Source organism: Osmerus mordax, chromosome 2 (assembly GCF_038355195.1).
Source record: "Osmerus mordax isolate fOsmMor3 chromosome 2, fOsmMor3.pri, whole genome shotgun sequence".
Taxonomy (NCBI): Eukaryota; Metazoa; Chordata; class Actinopteri; order Osmeriformes; family Osmeridae; genus Osmerus; species Osmerus mordax.
Window position 1 is genome coordinate 24025731 of NC_090051.1, and position 22575 is coordinate 24048305.

Sequence of the window (22575 nt, forward strand, 5' to 3'; positions counted from 1 at the left end):
TCACCCAGACCTCCTCTCACCCAGACCTCCCCTCACCCAGACCTCCTCTCACCCAGACCTCCCCTCACCCAGACCTCCTCTCACCCAGACCTCCTCTCACCCAGACCTCCTCTCACCCAGACCTCCCCTCACCCAGACCTCCTCTCACCCAGACCTCCCCTCACCCAGACCTCCTCTCACCCAGACCTCCTCTCACCCAGACCTCCCCTCACCCAGACCTCCCCTCACCCAGACCTCCCCTCACCCAGACCTCCTCTCACCCAGACCTCCCCTCACCCAGACCTCCCCTCACCCAGACCTCCTCTCACCCAGACCTCCCCTCACCCAGACCTCCCCTCACCCAGACCTCCCCTCACCCAGACCTCCCCTCACCCAGACCTCCCCTCACCCAGACCTCCTCTCACCCAGACCTCCCCTCACCCAGACCTCCCCTCACCCAGACCTCCTCTCACCCAGACCTCCTCTCACCCAGACCTCCTCTCACCCAGACCTCCTCTCACCCAGACCTCCCCTCACCCAGACCTCCCCTCACCCAGACCTCCTCTCACCCAGACCTCCTCTCACCCAGACCTCCTCTCACCCAGACCTCCTCTCACACAGACCTCCCCTCACCCAGACCTCCTCTCACCCAGACCTCTCACCCAGACCTCCCCTCACCCAGACCTCCCCTCACCCAGACCTCCTCTCACCCAGACCTCCTCTCACCCAGACCTCCCCTCACCCAGACCTCCTCTCACCCAGACCTCCTCTCACCCAGACCTCCCCTCACCCAGACCTCCTCTCACCCAGACCTCCTCTCACCAAGACCTCTTTGGTGTGAGAATGTGTGTCTTCTGTCTCCAACTGTTCAATATGTTTTCTCAGTAATTCCATCTGTACAGCCAGCACGAATTGATCCTGGTCAAGCTTCCCTCAGACATCAAGCTCACAGCACTGTTTAACCATACGACTGTGAAAGATACACCAATGGAGCAATTATAGGAGCCAGGCTGAGAGTAACCTGAGCTGAACGTCTTCCCTCACCCTCCTCTCCCCTCACCCTCCACTCACCCTCCCCTCCTCTCCTCTCCCCTCCCCTCACCCTCCTGTTGTAGGATGTTGTAGGCAGGTGTATTCCAGGAAACAGAAATGCTACCAGTAAATTGCGTCAAATGGCCCATCATCCATTCTACTAGTACTATTAAAAACATCAACTACCCAACAAGCTGCTAAAGCCAAGCCCTTCAAAACCTGGACCCTGACCTCCATGTGGACACAGATGAGACAGCAGACACACTAAACTCATTAAAGATTCAGAAAAAACAAGCCCCTCCACCCCAGGAACATGTTGTGTCTGAGAGTGGAGTCCAGCCCCCCGTGGTCTGGCTGTCTGCTGCCAGGCCGTGGGGGGACAGCCAGCAGGCCGTCTGTCCTGGCTGGCCCACCCCACGCCGGGGTGGGACCCTGCTGTCAGCCACCTTACTGAGGTAAACCCCAACACAGCCTCTGTCTGGTCAACATGAAGAGGAAACAGAATGAGGAGAGGAGTGCCAGAGAACAGAACAGTTGACTGGAGCAGAACCCAGCGACAGACAAGAACACCTGGTTAACAACCCTCAACCAATAGACGCTGAGGAGGATCACACCTTAACCATCCCAAATAAATATACCACAGTGAGCCACGTAGGTGCCTAAAATCCAGAGATGCCTCACTAGAACCCAGAGATTTTAGTTCATTATAAATAATTGTCAATTTATTTCAAAAGGTTTGAGTGACACAGTAAAAGAGGAACTGGGGTCTTCAAAAACCTGAGATAGGTTAACGTTCACAAGCTTTCTTTTTTCATCATCGCACCGACCTGTCTGCGTTGTGATGTGAATCCACCTGCTTCCTCAGCGGACGCTACATCACGTTCAAGTTCAAGTCTTTTATTGTCAGATGCACAGAACAACACAGGGTCAGACTGGTGATGCACAGAACAACACAGGGTCAGACTGGTGATGCACAGAACAACACAGGGTCAGACTGGTGATGCACAGAACAACACAGGGTCAGACTGGTGATGCACAGAACAACACAGGGTCAGACTGGTGATGCACAGAACAACACAGGGTCAGACTGGTGATGCACAGAACAACACAGGGTCAGACTGGTGATGCACAGAACAACACAGGGTCTGACTGGTGATGCACAGAACAACACAGGGTCGGACTGGTGATGCACAGAACAACACAGGGTCAGACTGGGCACTGAAATTCTTAGGACAAGACAACGCAAAGCAACCTGGCATAACACAACATATAAGTACACAGAACACAGAAAATATAGCTAAAATATAGTAAACCTCGTAATATACAATATTCAATACAGTATACTAAACCTCTAAATACACATAATACACATAATACTCAAATACTAACCTTATAAACCTATACTAACCTAAGACAAGTGAAGTACAATAGTGAAATATTGCTGATAGTGCACGTCTAATTCGATCTGACCACATGGTTTAGCCGTGACAGTGAGGGATGGAGGAACACAGGAGGAGAGGAAGATGGAGAGGTGTGCGTAGAGGAGGGAGAAGCTGTCAGGCTGGGACATCATCGTCACAGCCACCGTGCCGAGGAAAGACCAAACATCAGATTTGTTTCCTTGTTTCGTGAAACGAGCTTCACCCCCTCATTTCCACTCTCTCATCCATGAAGCACCATGGACACAAAAACACATCCATTTTACCCACACTTGCTCTCTTTCTCTGACAGACACTAACACAACACATTTAAAAAACGATCTCTCTCTCTCTCACACACACACACACACACACACACACACCTCCTTATTCCTGCTTTCTCTCTCTCACACACACACACACACACACACACACACACACACACACATAACTGAATGGGTCGTTATCCAGCTCTGCAGAAGCCTGCTTATGACCATTCATTTGAATCAGGTGTGTTGGAGCAGGGAAACATCTAAAACATGCAGGACAGTGCAGGGCTGCCAACTTTTCCAAAAACCTTGGCGTGAGATTTGGTAGCAACCCCCCCCCCCCCCCCCCCCCCACCCGGGGGAGGCTTTCGCGAGCTTCACCCCCCCCCCCCCCCCCCCTTCCAGGCGAGTTTACACGGCTGTTTGCGCGTCAGTGATGCTTCACTCCGTTAACCTGCGCCTCGTCCGTTACTGTTTACAACGTTAGCTTGGCTACTTGTTTGATGATGCCTTTTCAGCGTGAGATATACAATGTGTGGCGTGAGAGCGTGAGAAATGGTTGAAATGCGTGTGTGACACGGCGAAACCGTGAGAGTTGGCAACTCTGCAGTGGGCCCTGAGGACCAGGGTTGAGAACCACTGCTCTAGGTGACTCAACTGAAGACCACCTGTGCCTGATAACCACGTAACAGCTCTGGAACACAGACCCAGATTGTTTTCTTCCTTTCTCTGACAAAAGGTTATTCTGTCTGTTTTTTTTTAGGGTCAAGGCCGTAGTGAGCAGAACTGAATCACATTTGTGACTACTGCAGTAGTAACAAATATTTTACAAATGCACAAAATATGCCTTTACATTTTTGGTGTAGGCGATTGTGTGTGACTGAGCATTTAGAGTATTAGCATTTAACGCTAGTGTATTCGCATGTGGAGTTTTAGAATGTGGCAAATTAGCCTGTAGCATATTAGCATGTAGGTTATTAGCATGTGGCATATTAGCATGTAGCGTACGCACCGACAGGACAGCTGCCCTCAGACTGCAGCAGGACTTCAGCCTGCTGCTTGCAGGCGTCCCTGCGGAGGAAGCACTCGTTCTGGTAGTTCTGGTTGTTGGAGCCGCACACAGGGACGTACTCGTTGTTGCACTGCGGAGGAGAGAAGAGGAGCACCAGTTAGAATCTCCAGCTACTATCTTCAACGCAGCCTTGACTAGTCATCGTAGGATTCAAAGGAATTTACATATAAGAATTGTGTAGACATTTTTATTTCAAGGATAGAAGCCAAGGTTCAGGTCTGTCTTGGTAAATGTCAGTTAATTCATGAAATAAATATTGATAAAAAAATATAAATTCAAATGTCCAATTATTGGAAAGCACATATTTTTTTACATTTGCTGAATTCGTTCACATGCATTCCATGATTACCTCCCATCCAGCTATAATGTTAAGAAGTTGAAACATTTCAGTGGTTATCCACTGTCTCCTAATGACTTAATATAATTCTCAACAGAGAACAGAAGGTGCTAGAGAGGTTTATATTCATTCACGTGGGTGTTTAGTGCAAGTCTCCACAAATGCATAGACTGAACATGAGCAGAACAGGATGTTCAGTAGCCGTGTGTTGGCCCACACTGGCGTGTGCGTCTAACTGCACCACGGCCCTGACTAATGCAGATTAAGATGGAACAACGCTGTTTCCATTCTTGAGAGCCTGTGACGTTTTGATACTGGATCATTGGGTCAGTGGTCCTGATTGTGGACATGGGTTCTACATTAGTAACACACCTGAAGGATCCAGAATCTGTTCTGGTAACAGAAACATGAAGCATACATTGTGAAAAGCAAATAAGTAGTTAAACAAGTTACAAATTAAACAACATGAACCTCAAAAAGTGCAAGAGTGTACCTGTACAAAAAAGCAAGCAACAATAATATAACACACACACACGCATGCACACTCACACAAACATGCACACACACAAACGTGCATGCGTACAATACCCACTCTCTCCTACACACCCCCTCAACACACATCTACAAATCCACACACACACACGCCTACGGCCAGAAGCAGCACAAAAATAACCATGCCATCGATTCTGGAGCGTCGCAGAGCGGCCACCATTTTGAACTGGCTGAGTAGGAAGGATGCAGGGAGGGCTGGCTCCAGAACAGAGAGGGAGAGAGGGAGGAGAGAAAGGGGGGCAAGAGAGGGGAGCTAGAAGACGGAGGACTGGTTGTCTGAGGGAGGAGGGACAGCAGAGAGGAGAGGAGGAGGGTTAGCGAAGGAGAAGCAGAGCTGATGTCACGGGGCTGTGAAAGAAAGGAAAGGTGGGAGACTGAGGAGAAAAGGAAGATAAGAGAAGATGAACACACAGACAAAGAAATCCCCTCCCAGGGAATAGGGAGGACAAGAAAGGGAGGGTGAGTTGTGTAGTCAGAAAGGTAGGGAGGTATAGCCACTCCTGACAGAGAAGACTGGGTGGCTTACTGTAGGGTGTTAGTGTCTCTACCATCTCTCTGCAGGGCTCAGGCTTCTGAGAGCCAGGGACTGAGGGAGGCTGCTTTGATGCCAGGCGTGATGCAACCCAGGGAAAGCAGGCCAACAGGACCCAGCGTGTGTCTTCAACAGTGCCTGGTCCTCTGTGAAACCCTCCTCCATTTACCTTCTCCCACACACCTGCAGCCTGGCCGGCTCTGTGTCTCCCTCTTCTCCCAAGAGAAGCCAGGATTTAAAACCTCCGTATCTCAGCGGGGAGGGGGGGGCACAGATACGAGGCTTAAAGAAGAGGATGATCCTCCCTGTATCCCGGTTCTACCCCTCCATAAGACTGGGGGAGGGATGGACAGTTTTGGGGGGAAGGAGAACGTGTGAGGGATAAGAGACGCGGTGTGGGAGAGAGAGAACAGGAGTGAGGGAGAGAGACACTGAGCAGGGAGATGGAGAGAGAAAGAGAGTGGGGGAAGGAGAGTTGAGAATGAGTGTGACTGTGGGACAGGAGGAGGTGAAAAGGAGTGGGAGGTTCTGATCACTCGGCCGCCTCTGCAGACGGAGCAAAAGCCGTGTTCCGGGGCCAGATGGCATGGCCTCTTGCGCTTGCGCTGGGCTCTACAAAACAGTTCTGAAGCAAACCCAGACTTCCACTGAGACCAAGTCTGGTCGACACACCAGTGTCAACCAAACACGTGACATCTTCTATGGAAAGGGTGTAGATAGCCTCATGGGGGAGATGTGTGTTTGTGTGTTCCCGTATATGTATGTGTTTGAATGTGTGTGTGAGAGAGAGAGAATGTGTGTGTGTGTGTGTGAGAGAGAAAGAGAATGCATGAAGCGTAGAGACAATTTTCCTGTTCATGCCGTTTCCATTTCACCACATTCACTACCAAAGTCAACCTGTAGGGGCTGCTGTGGTTCTGCCTGGTGCATCACCCCCCTCCTCCTCACACCCTCCTCTCTAGGAGAGAGCGGGCCACCAGACAGGACCTGGAGTCTACCTGCGTGAGCTGGCCTGGCTTACAGCCCCACCAGACCTCATCACAGGAGAGTAGCCTCGCGAGCAGCCTCACAGCCAGCCTCACGCCCTCTCCTGCTGCCCTCACAGCCCCCACACACACCTGGTGTCTGACACGCTTCAAACTACACAGAGGGGGTGAGAAAGAGAGGGGTGGAGGGAGGGGAAGAGTGCATGCATGAATAAAAAGCAGGGAGAGGGAGGGAGGGAGGGAGGGAGGGAGGGAGGGAGGGAGGGAGGGAGGGAGGGAGGGAGGGAGGGAGGGAGGGAGGGAGGGAGGGAGGGAGGGAGGGAGGGAGGGTAAAAGGAAAGAGGGATGAAGAGCCAGAAAGAGAGTGCAGCTCCTCTATGGTCTGCATACTGTGTGTGTAAAACGAATGGTTCATGAACCCATTTATCCATCTTCTGATATCCATCTACCTGTTCATTTACCTACCAACAACAGCAAGCTCAAGCCAGTCCGTACAAGTTTCTCCAGAATGAACAACTGGCACAGAGGTTTGAAGAGAAAAGCAATTAAAGGCAGACAAGCAAAATCAAATGAGATCATCATCAGGATCTGGCAGACTCATTCCTCTGTCACACAGGAGTCTGAACAACACAACTAAACCCAAGCAGGGAGTTGAAGGACACTGGAACTTGGAACATGTGTCAGAATATTAAAAAGGTTCATCCATAGCTAACAGAACTGTCTCTTGTAGTAATTAACACACGCTAACATTAAATAAAACAATTAAAACATAATATGTACAATTATCGGATGTGCTTGCCTTTGGCTTTGTGGATCAATGGATTTGGTTGCAACAAGTTCCTTTCGATGTAGTCTACCACCCATGAAAAATAGTTTCATGGGTGAAAAAATAAGAACTGACCCTGCTGCAAAGGACAAAAGCACACCTTACAGTTTCCCCAGTGTACCTCTCCAGTTTTAGTGTGTTGTTGTCTGAATTTATTGGCATTTTATGGATAAAAATGTGTCGTTCTCTTCTGAATTCATAAATAAATAAACTATCTTCAAACAAACACTGTTGTCTCACAGCAGGAGTTATCCTCTACGTTCATCTCAGTTTGACCCTGTGAAGAGCCATGTCAACAGACCTCTCCAACGCTGCCAGCAATCAACGTTTACATTCTAATCAGCTGCTGCAAGAAGCTTTGTAGCCCCATCACCAACGAGCCCAGCGACGAACAGCTAAGGAAGCTTTGAAGTTCTTGCCTGGGTTACCATGCCCTCTCCATGTTCTCTTCCTAATGAAGGATAAAGCATGCTCTACCTCTACTGCTCTGTGTTGGTTGAAGGTTCAGCATGTCGTTAACTCTATTCTGTGAGGACAAATTGTTGTGTGACAGTTCATAACACACACACAGGCACACAGACACTGTATCGGGCACACATGCCCAGCCGTCTCCTCAAACACACATACACCAATATCTACCAGCCTCATCCGTTTCCTGTCTCCATTAAAGTCTGCTCTAGATTATGCAACCCATCCCACGGCTATCATCCACCCCTATCAATAATAAACATCTGCTGAACTGGGGCTCATCTCAAAGGAGAACCGCTCTGCACGGCACGTTCCACTTCTCAGGAAATACAGCAGTTCGGTCTATAGAACATGGCATCATCTCCACGCAAAACTTGTTTACTTTCTTTAAGGCCTCTGGAGACGTAATTATGACTTACTTCTCCTCAGAAGACTGCAAGCTTCGTGTTAAAGATCTAAGCTCTGTCTGAGATGACTGCTTCTGCTGGCTCTTGACAAGAGATGAAGCTCTCGTCTTAGGGTCCTTCATGTGTCAGAGCCTCCCTCCCGTCAGCTGCCCAGGCTGTGATGGATGTCTCCGACAGCGTTCCTGAAATGGCACAGAGCTCGAGGGACGGCAAGCGGAAGAGGGGCTTTAGTCAGATGATTAGCTCCACACCGGGTAAGGTCTGACCTCCCACCAGGGAGCCAGAGACGAGCTGGGGGTTCATGAGGACGACCCTCAGAACGGGAGCAGGCTGGGTTGCTCTCCACACCAGTGTTGTTAAGCTGATAATATAGTTGGGGTCAATGTCACTTCACTTCCAATTGAATTTGAGTTTGTATCCTGGTTTGACTGAAGTAAAAAATGGTAATTACCCAACTCAGGAGTGAAAAGTTCAGGAGTTTAAGCTTCATGTCTCCTCTCCTCTTTCAAGGACTTTTTCTGTGCTGCTGTCAATCCAAAAGTAGGCACCAACTTCTTAAGTTAGAGTTAAGTTAGAATCAGAGTTGGAGCTAAAATGTCTCCCTCAAAGCCAGAAAGACAATCCAAATCACAAACAACATTTGTGTATGTTTTGTAGAAAATATTTGTTTGAAATTGTTTTCAACCTTTTGAAACCTTAAAAACGAAAGAAAAGAAATTGACCACACATGTGAAAGGAGGAGAGGAAAACAGAGCAGCCTAAATACATCTTTGAAAATATTTTTTGGAAAATGTTTTAGGAAAAAAGGTGAACATATTTTTTAAACCTTGTGAAACTTTTTCTTTAAAAAAAAACAATGATACTTCCACACACGTGAAAGGAGGAAAAGAGAACAGAGAAGCCTAAATATTTTGTGAAAATATCATATCGTATACTAAAATATTGTTGGAAAAAACAACAACTTTGGGACCAACACTCAATTAGTGGGGAATAACATCACATAGAAAAATCTGTTAAGATAGAACTGTCTGGTCCCCAACAGGAAATCTGTCTTGGACACCAAGAAAAACATCAACACCAATTATAATACACCAGACAGTTACATCCAGGTGTTCCAAGTCTAAAACCGTGACATCTTCTTCCAGCACTCTGGTGTTAAGAGCGTTGTCAGGGTGAGGGGGGAGGGACGTGATGCCTGGACAAATGCTGGTCTCCCTGGTGACGGCTAGGAGGGGTAACAGGGTGGTCTGCTCTGTCACCGGGGTGGCAGTCTTCTCCTGATTAGGACCTAGTGTGCTGGTCTGCTAGTGTGCTAGGCCCCAGTGCTGCCGGGAGAAGAGCTGGGCTTTAATGATGTCTGACAGGTCAGCCAGCCCAGCTGACACATGCTGCTCTCCCCGACCGAGGCACACACTCGCAGGCCAAACACCCTATAAATCACACCGTCTCTAGACGAGGGTGCAAACACCTGGGAGTCACGTTTAGATGGGACTGTCCTGTCCTGGGATGTCCACAGAACCACACGCTACAGTAGTAGTTCCTAGCACTGTGTAGCTACGTCACCTCACCAGCGAGGCATTTCTAATAATATAATTGATGATGTTGCTAATATTATGAATCTAGAACTTATAGTATTTGAAATAATGAGCATGTTCATCACCAGCCCCCTGAGAATCACCACCACCACCACACCCAGACAGGCAGCTCTCAGGCCTGGTGTGTTCAGCTCTCCTCAGCCTGCAGGCCTGGTGTGTTCAGCTCTCCTCAGCCTGCAGGCCTTGTGTGTTCAGAGAGGGGAGCTGCTGTAAGGCCTGACTCTTCACACTGATTTTAATTGGCACATTTGTCATGCAAAGGTGGAAGTCAGCTTTTCAGCTCGGTATGACAGGAGAGCCCCTGGGGCTGAGAGAGGGCTTAGGAATCTGCAGCTATTCTACTGCAGGAGAGGAGAGAGGAGGGAGGAGAGAGGTAGGAGGGGGAGAGGGGAGAGGAGGCAGAGAGTGGAGGGGGAGAGGGGAGAGGAGGCAGAGAGTGGAGGGGGAGAGGGGAGAGGAGGCAGAGAGGGGAGGGGGAGAGGGGAGAGGAGGCAGAGAGTGGAAGGGGAGAGGGGAGAGGAGGCAGAGAGTGGAGGGGGAGGGGAGGGAAGAGGGGGAGAGATGAGGTGGCTAAGGAGGTTGGAAAGAGAGAGTGAGAGGAGGAGAGAGAGAGATAGAGAGATAGAGAGAGGAAGAAGTGGTGGAAGTAGCTACAGAGGAGAGAGAGATGGGGGACAGAAGGACAAACTAATGTTAGAGGGTGAGAAGAGGGAAGGGCACTCAGCCATGAACAATAAAGAGACTAGAATATATTATGCCATGTCTTGAGTAACCCATTTGATCCTTTCATACTGATACCTGCAGCAATCTCAGAGGGTGCTGTTCTACCAACTACCAGTGAAAGATGAAATACAAACTGTAAAGTAGCTTGATATGAGCATTTTCAGTGACTGTCAAAAGAGTGATGAACTGAGCAGCGATCATGGTTATTTCTTGGGTCTGTGCTGTCCTGTCTGTAGTCCTCTACATACAGGCTGACACCAGGGCCCCACTAATCCTGCTGTACTGCTTCACTGGCAGCACTCATGGCCTCAGATAAAAGGATCATAAATGAATGCAAATATATGGAACAGGGTCTGGTGCTCTCTGAAGATACTCTCCTGGAAGCTACCTGCAGTCTTCTGGTGTCCAGGCATGGACCGGTCTTCTGGTGTTCAGGCATGGACCGGTTTTCTGGTGTTCAGGCATGGACCGGTCTTCTGGTGTCCAGGCATGGACCAGTCTTCTGGTGTTCAGGCATGGACCCGTCTTCTGGTGTTCAGGCATGGACCGGTCTTCTGGTGTTCAGGCATGGACCGGTCTTCTGGTGTCCAGGCATGGACCGGTCTTCTGGTGTCCAGGCATTGACCGGTCTTCTGGTGTTCAGGCATGGACCCGTCTTCTGGTGTTCAGGCATGGACCGGTCTTCTGGTGTTCAGGCATGTACCGGTTTTCTGGTGTCCAGGCATGGACCGGTCTTCTGGTGTTCAGGCATGGACCGGTCTTCTGGTGTCCAGGCATGGACCGGTCTTCTGGTGTCCAGGCATGGGCTTGGTTACTGAGTCTTCTGGTACACTCCAGACTTCACATCTGGTGTCTGCTCCTCTGAGGGGGGATTTAAGGTTGTCCAGTCAAAGCCTCTGCATAGATATTTAGACATAGGTGTGTTGTTGCAAATTATTATGTGTGTGGTGGGTGGGAGTCAGAGGAGGGTATGTGTGTGTGTGTGTGTGTGTGAGAGTGTGTATGAGCGCTTTGTCAGCCTGGATCCTGCTGTAGTCCAACACAAGGGATTAGTATTAACAGGAGGTATTGAGGAGGAGGATCTATATATTACAGCAAACAAAACATTGACGTCCCTCCTGCAGTACCGGACATGACATGAAGGACATGACAAACACACGACAAACACACTGTAATAACACACATTATTACAGAGCAGGTCCAGTCTACTGTTAAAAACTGCAACAGAATGTGATGTAATGACAGAGATGTGCATCCTTCTGTTCAGAAGCCGTAATTCTACACCGACCAGAAGTGTGTCTGTCACTCTGCTCACAGAACTCCACAACTAAAAATATCAAACAAAAACAAGTTCAAACACTGTTCATTAGTATCTGCGTCCTCACAAGGAGAGAGAAAACATGTGTGTGTGTGTGTATGTCTGTGTGTGTGTGTGTGTGTACACCAGTAAGTATGTTTGTGAAGCTCTAGACGAGGGGCCCACTCAGACAAGTCTCCCTAAGAGGATCATGTTTGGTGAACTACAACACTTAATGAAATAAAGACATGGCAGCTATTGGAATTAAACGCATTGACGTCATGTATACTCACAAACACACACACAAGATGTTCCTAACATGCCGTGACCCTGGGAAGGCGGCATTAGATATGAAATGAAAGCGGTGAGGCCTGTTTGCTCCATGTACAGCAGACTGGACACAGGAGAACCCCTCAGATTGCCAGCTGTCCCAGGGTGAGACAGTGGATGACAGACTGACAGCTAATATCATTTATCTGCCGGCCTCTGCTAATGTTCGCTTCCAGGGAAGAAGGAAATTGAGATAAAAGCAAGTCAGTGATTGTGTGTCCGCTTGTCTGGTGCTTTTGTGGATGAGCTGATAAAGTGGCCAGACCCAGTATGTTGGTTGAAGTGCACGTTTATGCTGTAGGACTATATAGACATGCTGGCTTCATTCACAGAGGCAGCAGATAGGCTATTCATGTGATTGAGCTCTACATTCAAAAATCAATACGTGACTGACTGGTTTGCTGATGTTTCTTAATAGGCCGGTCATAAACTTAAGTATAAGTCGTTATCAAGAGCAACATAATACCCTGGATTTATGGTGTTAATAAGGGTTCTTAAATCAAAGCTCTGTCCATGGCCATGCCATCAGTGAGGTGGGCTGTTGAACCAGCCAGGGGACAGAGAATGTCAAGCCCGAGACGTGCCCCTCCTCTGGGGTGTCCAGTCACCAGGCCCGCCCCTAACACCACACCCCTCCTCTGGGGTGTCCAGTCACCAGGCCCGCCCCTAACACCACACCCCTCCTCTGGGGTGTCCAGTCACCAGGCCCGCCCCTAACACCACACCCCTCCTCTGGGGTGTCCAGTCACCAGGCCCGCCCCTAACACCACACCCCTCCTCTGGGGTGTCCAGTCACCAGGCCTGCCCCTAAAACCACACCCCTCCTCTGGGGTGTCCAGTCACCAGGCCTGCCCCTAACACCACACCCCTCCTCTGGGGTGTCCAGTCACCAGGCCTGCCCCTAAAACCACACCCCTCCTCTGGGGTGTCCAGTCACCAGGCCTGCCCCTAACACCACACCCCTCCTCTGGGGTGTCCAGTCACCAGGCCTGCCCCTAACACCACACCCCTGTAGGAGACAGGCTCACGGTCACCAGTCAGCAGGTCCACCCCTAACACCACACCCCTGTAGGAGACAGGCTCACGGTCACCAGTCAGCAGGTCCACCCCTAACACCACACCCCTGTAGGAGACAGGCTCACGGTCTAACTCTAAATCTTAGGGACACACTGTAAGTAATTTAGCATAAATAGTCAATAACTGAGTCTGCCTCCATCTAATCCAATCATTGGAACTCGGATATTCATTTTTACATATTAGTGTAAACAGGGTTAGGGTCGTAAAACTCAGAAGGTGTGCTGCAACAAAAACTAATGTATACAATAGTTGTCTTACCTTGAAGTTGCAGATGCATGTGATTGAGTCTCCAATCCTCATGCACTCCCCATCGTACTTGCAGGTGTTGATGTCACACAAGAACAGGTCTGTCTCTCTATCGTCAGCACCTGCACCATCAAAGACAAAGAAGAAATGTGAGTTAAATACTCACTCATATAGCAACTGTAGAATGTAATGTATCTTGATCCACATTTAGTCGCATGTTTTTCTGAAGAACTTCAAGTCTTGTTTTATGGAACAAGGTTGAGCCCCAGGCGTGATCTCACAGAGCTTAGAGAACTTTGTTAGGAAGGACACAGGGGGCTGATCAAATTCAGCCTGAATTAGGTATCTCAAACGACTCTGACCAAGCATAGCTAATTGAATCAAGCTGTCACATGGGTCTGCACCAGCTGTCACATGGGTCTGCAGCAGAACAAGGAGCTGCAGACTACTGTTCTACCTGGCCTCGCCGGACAGGACAGACCACCCCGGCCTCACAGCACAGACCACCCCGGCCTCACAGCACAGACCACCCTGGCCTTTGAGGCATATTTTAACACGTCCGGAATGAATTTACATCCTATATTTAGGTCTGAATGGAGTCACCATTATTGTACATGACAGAAATTCATTTGAAACAAGTTAAAACTTGACACTTTTCATGTCTACGTCGTGCAAAATCTGAGGAACGAGTTATGGTGAAGGTAATAATAATCGACAGTTGTAAGCTTTGGTCATAAAAGCTAGCTCTAACAGAACCAGCTACATTGCACATTGTCACCACAAATGGTGCGTGGTAAAAGGTGGAGGATCACACATTGCAATGGCACTTTCATACGGCATAGTACGCTAAACAAAGGGTTGGCTTGTTAGAAGAGCTAGAAGCTCAGATGCTTCAGGAGGAAGCGAGCTGGAATGCTACAATAGCCGCTGCTCTTCAGGGCTGTCCTACTCTTACCGGAGCCGTGTAATCACACAGCGGAGGAGCGGGTGAGGCGGAGGGTTATATTGCTGGTCTGAGGCACTTATGGGACGAGGGCCCTGCGAGGCTGTCTGAGAGTCCATCAGAGTAGCAAGGGGGCTGACACGCAGATGACACTCACTGTCAAGAGGGACGGCAGGAGTTGAGACTGATTAATGCCACTCATGGGAGGAGGTTACAGGGGTGGGGCAATAGGTTTCCAGCGAACTGGATAGATAGAGCTCAGAGCCACACACGATTTTCCAGTATTAATCAGTTCAGTAAAACACAAAAATATGAGGCACAAATGCCATTTATGACGTTTCTGTAATGTAAAGATCAATTCAACAGTGTCAACATTATAATTTTCATAATCCTACTTCCCTTGGAAATCCTGCTGTAGTCATCTTACCACTCTGAACCCGTACTGGAAAACCATTTCAGTTTTATACCCCATATTAATAATGTTGGCTACATTTTTATACCCTGTACTTATATTGTTGCCTACAGCAAGCAAATGTCGCAGCAGAACAGGCTACTAATTCAAAACAGTAAACCTATGTTAGTCTCACTCACCAGATAAATGTTACACATTGTAGTGTAACTTTAACAATGCCAACTAAATTAACCCAGATGGCTCTAAATTCTCCAAGCATTTCCAAGGGCAATGTGTTCTCACACATGGTGTGAAAGTTTTTCCTGAATAAGGATTTGCTAAGTAGGTGTCAGATGTGAAGCATTGGCAGTGCCCCGAGAGGTTAGAGTGGTAATTTCTCCAACTTGTCAGAATAGCTTTGGGAATGCAACGAGCTGCCTCAACAAATGTCACAAATAAATTACATAACAAGTGTTGATGCTTCATAAAGCCTTGTCAACATAGGTTAGGTGGCATTACACCTAAAGTGTATATTTGTCAGCTTTTTGAAAACCCATCAAACATCATTGACATTACGATGTTCAAATTCACCTTAAAATCTATGGTTTTTGAAACTAATGTTGACAGGAAATGCATAAACTGTAAAAGGGAAAACAACACTTGCTAAGTGCAGACAATCCCAGGAGAGACTGACCAGGTGCTTCAGGATCACAGTCACAGTGCTGTAGTGTAGCCATTCATCATCAGATACACACAACAAACATTCAGCAGAGCCAATGAATTGAGGCTTGAGAGTTTCTACAGAATCCTGTGTTGGCTTTTTTGGCCTTTGCAAAGTGTGATTGATTTCTGGGCTGAAATGCATCTTTACATGTTCTATTAGTATAGATATGATAGAGAGATGATAGTAGAGAGATGCTTAAAATGGTCTTCCCTTCAAAAGACATAGATCATACGAACTTTGGTTCTACTTATTTATTATACTTTTAATGTTTAAGTGGCAAAAACATGCTGTCAAGGCATCTTGGCTGAGCAAAGAAGTAGTACTGTGCTGTAGTCTGTTGAAGATTGGAATATTGGAATAGGCTACTGTATGCATCAGTCCCAGAAAATCAAACAAGCTTGAGGAACGTTGTCCACAGTGGATCTTTGTTTTCCTAACTTTACCCAGACCCATTCCTTACGACTTCACTTCAAGCCCTGGGACATTAAGACCATCTGTCTGACTGCATGCAGCTTCATCAGACTGTAATGGTACTTCATGGCACACTGACACTAGTTATACACTATTAGTGCTAGCCCATGCTCTTTAATTAAAATGAAATCTTCTTTAATCGTGTCCAGTGTTTACACACCTCCTCTACAAAACCCTTCAGCCTCCCAGCGGTGAGCAGATGTGTCTCTGGGTGACTGCTCCAGAAGTGCCGTGTCAGAGGCCAGGCCTGCTGAACTGCCGGCTCCCTCACAGTTATGGGAGGAGATTACAGTGCTACTGAATAATTAACAAAAACAAGCTGGCAAACATCAAATATTTAAAAGGTGATGCTTATACCAATGAATAAGACACAGCAAGTGAAGCACTTCTCTATAAAACTACAGCTGCAAGCCAGCTACTAGGCTTATAGTTGCCTGGAAGGTAGATATTACAACAGTATTTGATGTTCCCCGAATGTCTAGCCTTGAGCTTTGATTTGATTTTATTCGGATCCCCATTAGCTGATGCCAAAGACACCAGCTACTCTTCCTGGGGTCCACACAAGAAAACAACGTACCAAACAACAGATAAAAAAGGAAAAGCATGTAACAAAGAAGAAATAAACATACAAACAACAGATAAAGGAAAAGGAAAAAAACATATAGCAAAAAAAGAAATCAACATACAAACACAATACAAAAAAAAAAAGACTAAATAACCTAACCATCAACACACAAAGACAACAGATGGAAAATAGGAAAAAGGATAAATGAGTAGATAAATACAAATTAGTAATACATGCTAGTATCCAGTGCAAACAGCCATGAGGTGTTGCTTCACTTGTTTTTTGAATCTAGCTTTGTTCTGGGTTTTTGAGATGTGATCTGGAAGGGAGTTCCATTCAACCATAGCCCTGCATAGTACTGTACGTTGTTTTGAGTTTGTTTTAATTGTTGGAATTGTGTAGTTACCCCTGGTGGCATGTCTGGTGGGGTATGTGTGTACATTACAGCTGAGTGTGAGCTGCCTAAACAAACAGTAGGGGGTTTTTAATGTGTTAATTTTTTGAATGAAAGACAGAAGTGATGCTCTTAGCCTCTCATCAACTTTCAGCCAGGAGAGTCGGTCATGCATGTTATTTACATTTGCTCTTGGTGTACACTTAAGGGCAAGCCTAGCTGCTCTGTTTTGTACCCGTTGAAGCTTCCCTAGGTTAATTTTTGTGGTACCTGACCAGACTACCGAGCAATAATCTAGTTGTGACAGTGCCAGGGTCTGCAGAACCTGTTTGGTCAGATGAGGTGTTAAAAAAGAAGAGCATGTTTTAACCACAGATATGTTTCTACCCATCTTTTGCACCAGTAGATCTACTATATGTCTTGACCATGATAGTTTACAGTCTAAAGTTACACCCAGAAGCTTTGTTTCCTGTACTTGCTCAACAGCAACATTGTTCAGTACCAGGTTCAGCTGGGGTTTAGAGCTTAATGATTGCTTTGTCCCAAATACAATGCTCTTAGTCTTGGAAATGTTAAGGACCAGTTTGTTATCAGATACCCATTTGAATACCATCTGCAACTCTTTGTTGAGGGCTGAGGTGATTTCTTTAACTGTTGGTGCAGACATATATAGTGTTGAATCATCTGCATACATAGACATACAGGCTTTTTTACAAACAAGTGGGAGATCATTTGTAAAAATCGAGAAGAGCAATGGTCCTAATGAGGATCCCTGAGGAATTCCACATTGTAAATGTCTTGGGTTTGAGAGGCTTCCATTAAAGAAAAACTTTTGTTTCCTATTGGTTAGGTAACTTTCGATCCATGCTACGGCAGATGGTGTAAAGCCATAGCACTTGAGTTTTTCCAGTAGCAAGTTATGATCAATTACATCAAAGGCGGCACTAAAATCCAATAGCACTGCTCCTACAATATTTTGTTGATCAATATCTTTTAACCAATCATCTGTCATTTGCGTGAGCGCTGTGGAGGTTGAGTGTCCCTCCCTGTAAGCATGCTGGTAAATGCTTGTCAAGGTGTTCATTGAGAAGTAGCATTGTATCTGATCAAATACAATTTTTTCCAACAGTTTGCAAATAACAGGTAATAAGCTGATTGGTCGACTGTTTGAGCCAGTAAAGGCAGCACGAGTGTTTTTTGGTATAGGAATTACCTTAGCCTCTTTCCAGATTTGAGGGCACATATTACTGTCAAGACTCAGATTAAAGATGTTGCCAATATGGTCCGCTACCATCCTCAGTAGCTTCCCATCCAGGTTATCAATACCAGGTGGTTTCTCATTATCGATAGACAATAGCAATTTTTCCACTTCTTCTATAGTCACTTTACAAAATTCGAAAGAGCACTTCTTGTCATTCATTATTTTGTCTTGTATACATGAATACAATGGCTCATAGTGTGGTGTTGGCATTTCCTGCCTGAGTTTACAAACTTTGTTAGTAAAATAATCGTTAAAATAATTGGCAATATCCACAAGTTTAGTTAAAAAAGTCCCTTCCACCTCAATGAAAGATGGAGTCGGGTTGTTCTTTCTGCCCATGATGTCATTTAGGGTGCTCCAGAGTTTCTTTCCATCATGTTTTATGTCATTAATCCTGGATTCGTAAAATAATTTCTTCTTCTTTTTGTTCAATTTAGTGACATAGTTCCTAAGTTTACAATATACTTGCCAATCAAATGTGCAGCCTGACCTTTTTGCCACTCCTTTTGCATCACCTCTCTGAGCCATGCATTCTTTTAATTCATCATCGACCCAGGGAGCCCTAACAGCTCTAACAGTTAGCCTTCTGACAGGTGCATTTTTATCCATAACTGGAACTAATAGTTTAGTGAAAACACTAAGCGCAGTATCTGGGTCTCTCTGTTTACTGACATCAGACCAACAAATCTTTCTAACATCATTCACATATGAGTCACGACAGAAACCCCTGTACGACCTTTTATGTACAATTTTTGGCCCAGCCTTTGGAACTTTAGCCTTCCTCGATATGCCCACTAAATTATGATCACTGAAACCAATGGTGACAGATATGGCTTTTGAGCAGAGTTCAGCAGCATTGGTGTAAATGTGATCAATGCAATAAATAATGTTTCATCATATTTATTTAGTTCATCACCTGATTCATACTTAGTGTAGTTCTTATACATGAATAAGCTGCCATTTTCAATAGTTCACTCTAAATGAAGATGGTTGAATTGTACTTAACAGGTGACTCAGGTCACAGATTTCAGTCAAATCAATCAACCAGATAGCATCAGAACCACCTTTCAACTAAACGCTTGTCAGTGTTCAGGAGACAGACACTGATCAATGTATTCTTTTAATCCATTTCCACAGCTTTGTCAGATTCATGCCTCTAGATATTTAGACATGAGAGGAGAGAGAATCAGGAGTGCAGAGAAGATCTCAGGTTGGCCTCTGTGTGCTCAGTGACATGTGTCAATGTTCCATGATAATTCATTATAGCAGAGCCGGATAGTATTCAGGATGTCACACACTGTACTGCATCATTTTGTTCCTACTTTTGTTTCACTTCAGCTATCTAATCACTCTGCAGGACACACACTCCTTATCATATATAGATATATATATTATTCCCATGGCTCTTCTGTTTTACTCCTAATTGAATGGAAAACATATATATTAGTTGTTAAGTCATTATGTTTCTCTTTGTATTTGGAGAATCGTTTCTATCTGAAGCCTGTTGAAATATGATATTTGGATAAAAACAATTTGGCTTTGGGAATGTTTCCCAAATGTACATTATTCCCACACCATGTGCTGCTTTGTAATCAAACCCCTTTGAGTCGTCACCTCTTATCGGGATATTAAAAACGTCCCTTCATTAAGGCAGTTAATTGCATGATGAGGAAAACGATCCAGTCCTTTCACTTTCGCTGCTTTTGGGGTTCAGTGGATTAGTGTTCAGGATCGTGATGGATGCGTTGCTTGCTGCCTAATGTAGCTACCGATTGCAACGTGAGGACATTCGTGCATACAGCATAGTGTGTTTGAGTGTGGGAGATACAGAGACGGTGAGGATTTGGACAATTAAATCAACATCCTTGATGTTCCAAGTTTAAACTGAAATATATTTATTGATTGAGAAACGTCCACCTTAAACCACAGCCACGGTACTTCGGTCAAGAAACACGTTCTACACAGCCCTTCAAATTGACATGGCGATATGTCAACAGCCAAATCTGCCCAACGATAAAACTCGGTTAATCGTCCCCAGGCTGGTACCCGATTGGACAGAAACCGAGGATGCAACAGCGGGGTTGAAACAAAACCAGGGGGCCTAATTATCTTGGGTACGGTTTAGATTCCTTAAGGAAATAGTAGGCTACCTACATAAAGAAGGACGCGCACTAAATTACACACATGATACGCAGGAAATAAAACTCCCATAGTCTAATAGTTGCAGAAGAAGCAAGCCCCTTAAAAAAAAAACATTCTGTCGACGACTGCATTCTTTCTAACACTTCCTAATCAACTTTTTACAGGATGGTAAACTGACCTCAAATGAGGAATATCATTTGTGACTGAAATAGCTAATTGTCCTGATTCATTTTGTATACAGGCTTTTATTATATAGGCTATTATTATATATTTTGGGAATAGCCTAAATGAAAGGTATTCTTTTTTTATATCTCGCCACAGTGCACACACCTCAAAATGCAAAGGCTACAGTTCTTGAATGTGTGGAAGACCAGACGGTGGCTGTTTAAGGGGTTCAAACTTAATAACAAGCGACAGTGAAATATACGGCGGCACAGTCCGATGATTTAGAGAAAGGCGGGCGAAGCGCGGACGTGCTTTACAGCCTGGTGCGCTTGTTTTATCGGTTTGGCAACGAAAAGGAAAAACAAGTTTACTGTACCGGACTATAAAAGCGTCGGTGAAGTCCATACAGGGCAACACTGAATGAAACTCCAGAGTTGGAGGGAAATGCGCCAGGAAAATAAAAATTATGAAATATGTTCCACCTACAATTGAAAAACAACTTACAGAGTTAACAGCCTGCACACTTTGGCTTTGCACATTCAGTTGGCGCATTCATAAACACTCCAGGTTATGTAACAACAAAAAGAAATGAGGTTTCAGGCGGTCACTGGGGTGAAATTGCTTAGGGGAAATAGCCAATATGTAAGCTTAATTGCAAATGATTGTGACGTGGTGCTTGCGACTGCAAAGTCAAATGGTCTTCAGATGGCTGCTTATTAATGTGGCAGAAACTGGCAGAGAACGGATGGAAACAATAGAATGAAACAAAGACTGGCTGCCAGGGTGTGAGCAGTACCTATTTTGGTTCGTGGGGAATTTAGATTCTTCGAGTGAATATAGGCCTGTTTATGCACAAATCTAACAATAGGCAAATATGGTGGACATCTATTTAACGTATTTCCTTTCCGTATCTCATTTTCAATCAGCAACACCTTGTCTAATGATCGAAATAATATCAAATGTTTTCGAATAAACTTTGTATGATCCCAGAATGCCTGGTATACATTACCAGTATCTAAAACATTTGGCTATTGCAAACTTTATTTTGCAATACGATAAGAACACGAGAATACCTTAGCCTGGCCACTACCCTACACACCGACTCGTCGGAGCTCTTACCCGAGCAGTTCCAGCCGGTGGGCGTCTGGCAGTCGCTCAGGGAGGACGGGAAAGCGCGCAGTTGCTCCACAGGTAAAGTGGCGAGAAACGCAACGACTGCGATCCAGACCCAACCTCCCACTGTCCGGCTCCACTGGTACGGACGTCGTGGCTCAGTTGGTGCCTCCGCCGCCACCAAGAGACCCATCTCAGTTCAGAGGCGTCCCCCGACAGTACACACGAGGTGAGCAGAATACGTAAACACGCACCAACAACTCCAGTCCTTGTGTTGGCAATTTCACCGAAGCGCTTAGTGACCAGAAAAGGGACATTTTCCGAGCAAGAAAACGTGCCCCATGAAGTGCCGTAGATTATCAAACGGTTTCCGCCCTAACGGAACGATGCTGCTGTGATAAATGGGGTTCGAGGAAGGTTGAGGAGCAATGGAGGGTGGGGGATGATGTCGGGTCTGGTGGAAAGTTAGCCAGGTAAATCAGCGAAGGACGGGCAGGCAGTAGGCTAAGGATGCTCAACGATGAGGAGAGAAAAAAAAGATGAAAAAGAAAAGGGGTGAAGGGAAGTAAGCTAAACTGAACCAATGTTTATATCCCACGCGTTTGATGCTGTTATATCCAAGAATCCCACGGTGTCCTATGCCAAGCGCTCCGTCTGTAGTTGTGAGCGGTGCTTTCAGACGCGCAACCGCCTGCTCCGCTCCTCATCTGAGATGCGAACACCAGCAGCTGGTCTCCAGCCTGGTTATGATCACGTGGCATCGGTTGCAAAATACCGAGAGGGAGGGGGTCTGAGTAATTATAGAGTCCTGATTGGAGCAGAGAGGAATGCGAATTGGACAGTCAAACCGTTTTGTCTCCTTGGCCCGGTGCATCGGTCAGTATTAACCGACCTATTCACGGCCCATCTCATGCAAGCAGCGGCCATCATAGTCACAGCAGAACCGGGAAGGCCATATAGGCGGAGTGCGCTCGCAGTGTAATTGGCCACTAGCCTTTCAGAAAAGCCTGCAGGAATCGATTTGTCCAGCTGCAGCTTGGATAATTGCTCTACTTTGAAATAATACGAAACCAGTCATGCTTCATGCCTTCTGAGCTATTTTAAAACCCCAACATTGTTTATATGTTTTAGGCATTAAAGTCTTCAGAGAGCAGCATTTGGTCCCACATAATTGATAAACTGTCGGCAATGTAGTATTTTATTATTTAGACAACTCAAGCAGGCTCTTAACTCAACTCTTCACAGAGCAAATTAAAGGCC

General features: G+C 46.3%; 1 protein-coding gene across 1 annotated transcript in view; it reads right to left on the bottom strand.

Annotated features, from left to right (window-relative positions):
- The window catches only part of tmeff2a (transmembrane protein with EGF-like and two follistatin-like domains 2a), a 44948-nt gene extending 23017 nt beyond the window's left edge, over positions 1-21931 (bottom strand). The window contains exons 1-3 of the mRNA XM_067259541.1: positions 21322-21931; positions 13159-13268; positions 3711-3840 (exon numbers count right to left, since the gene is read on the bottom strand). Of these exons, the coding sequence (XP_067115642.1) occupies positions 3711-3840; positions 13159-13268; positions 21322-21508 (427 nt within the window). The 5' untranslated portion in view covers positions 21509-21931. The remainder of the gene's footprint in view (positions 1-3710; positions 3841-13158; positions 13269-21321) is intronic.
- Positions 21932-22575: the final 644 nt, after the last annotated feature.